We start from the raw sequence: 1,605 nt of genomic DNA, 5'->3' as shown, positions 1-1,605 counted from the left end.
GGTATGGGGTTCCCTCGGCGCCAAAAGGGCCGGGGGGGTACTGGTGTCCTCGCTGACCGCCCAAGGCCAGTGGACACGGTGGGGGCCCGGGGCTGGCTCCTCCTGACCGGGTGAAAACCAGGTAAATAAATAAATAAAACGGACACCTCTACTAGGAGATGGGTAAAAAGGAACAGGTCCCCGCCCTTGCGGTCTTTGTGCAGGGTTCTTTGTGGGTGTGGTCGGCGACTAGCCGGGGTCGTCCTCCCGATGGGGGACTAGCACTAGCCGTCTTCCACATGGTCCCTCGGGTCCCTGCTGCTCCTAATCTCGTCGTACATCCTCCTGCTGATCTCCGCAACATCCTGCTCCCTCCCTCGTCTCGCCCTGCGCGTCTGCTCCGCCTCACCGTCGTCTGCCCTGCGTCGTCTGGTGACGGGTCCTCCATAGTCGGTCGAGGTCGCCGCCCTCCTCGTGCCTCTTCCCAGCGTTCCCTCGGCCAGGTAAGGTAAGGTAAGGTAAATTTCTCCACACACACAAAGTGGTGGGGCAAGGGGGGGCGACCCTCGCATCTCCACACCCGGACACGGGCAGGAGCCCCACGGCATTCAAAGTGCAAGCACTGGCCCGGTGCACGTGGGTGAGCAGCCTGCCCCTCCCTCCCGACAAACCAACTCCCGCACACACACAATCGCACTCTGGCCATCGAATGACTCCGAATGACTCACTGTGTGTGCTAAGACAGAATCTCCGCAGACAGCCAAAACGGGCCGTGCCGCGTTTGTGGTGTCCTCTCAAGCACTAGCATCTGGGCGCCGCACTCGAGTGGGCGGGTCACATCTATGTGGGTGCTTACCGTAAAAACAGCAGTACTGGTAGTACGGCAAACGGAGACACCACACACAAGCCGGATTGAATCCTATGGACAGCCTATGGCTATGCTGTACTTGCAGGGAGCTATACTATGGCCCTGCTTGAGGTCACTGTGCGACCGTCTTCACCTACGCCGACTGCCTCCTCTCCTCCCCTTGGCCTTACCAGCGCGGCTCGTCACAGCAGCAGAACCGCCAAACCCGGTGCCTGTGGAGGCTGAAGCTTCGACTTTCTGCGCTTCACCCTCGCCGCCGCCGCCCTCGCCGCCGCCCTCTCCCCCGCGCGCCTCGACCAGCACGATGTGCGTCCCCCACTGGCTCGCCACGGTGCAGAGCCGCCCCACCTCGGCGGTCTGGACGAGCCTGTCAAAGGCGGCCGTGTCCTTGCCGTCGTACGGCATGGAGTCGCCGCTCAGAGTGCCTTCGCGCAGCCGGCTCAGTGACGCAAAGGTCCCGAGCGCCCCGTGCAGGTCGCGCGTCGGGCACGCAGAGAAGCGCAGCGCCGCATCGTCGAAGTCGATCTCGCCGCGCTCGATACGAGCGGTGAGCGCCGCCGCCTTTGCCTCGCAGTCGCCTTCGCTCGCGAGGAAGAGGATGTGACGCGCGCGCACGAAGCCTTCCGGGACAAACGAATCGTCCTCGTACGCCGCCTTGACGCCGTCCGCAATCGACTTGGCACCGTCCGCGACCGACCTGGCGCCGTCCAGCAGGCCCATCAGCGGTGCCGCAGCCGCACGTGCCGCAGCCGCGCTAC

General features: G+C 64.1%; 1 protein-coding gene across 1 annotated transcript in view; it reads right to left on the bottom strand.

The window, feature by feature from the left end:
* Positions 1 to 830: 830 nt before the first annotated feature.
* The window catches only part of EMIHUDRAFT_471479 (hypothetical protein), a gene marked incomplete at its 5' end in the record, with an annotated part of 1,882 nt that continues 1,107 nt past the window's right edge, over positions 831 to 1,605 (bottom strand). The window contains one exon of the mRNA XM_005790644.1: positions 831 to 1,544. Coding sequence (XP_005790701.1) covers positions 977 to 1,544 — 568 coding nt within the window. The 3' untranslated portion in view covers positions 831 to 976. The remainder of the gene's footprint in view (positions 1,545 to 1,605) is intronic.

The sequence above is a fragment of the Emiliania huxleyi genome (genome assembly GCF_000372725.1).
Source record: "Emiliania huxleyi CCMP1516 chromosome Unknown EMIHUscaffold_1196, whole genome shotgun sequence".
NCBI classification, from domain to species: domain Eukaryota; phylum Haptophyta; order Isochrysidales; family Noelaerhabdaceae; genus Emiliania; species Emiliania huxleyi.
Note: the sequence above shows the minus strand (reverse complement) of the source record. Positions and strands in the feature narration are given on the sequence as shown.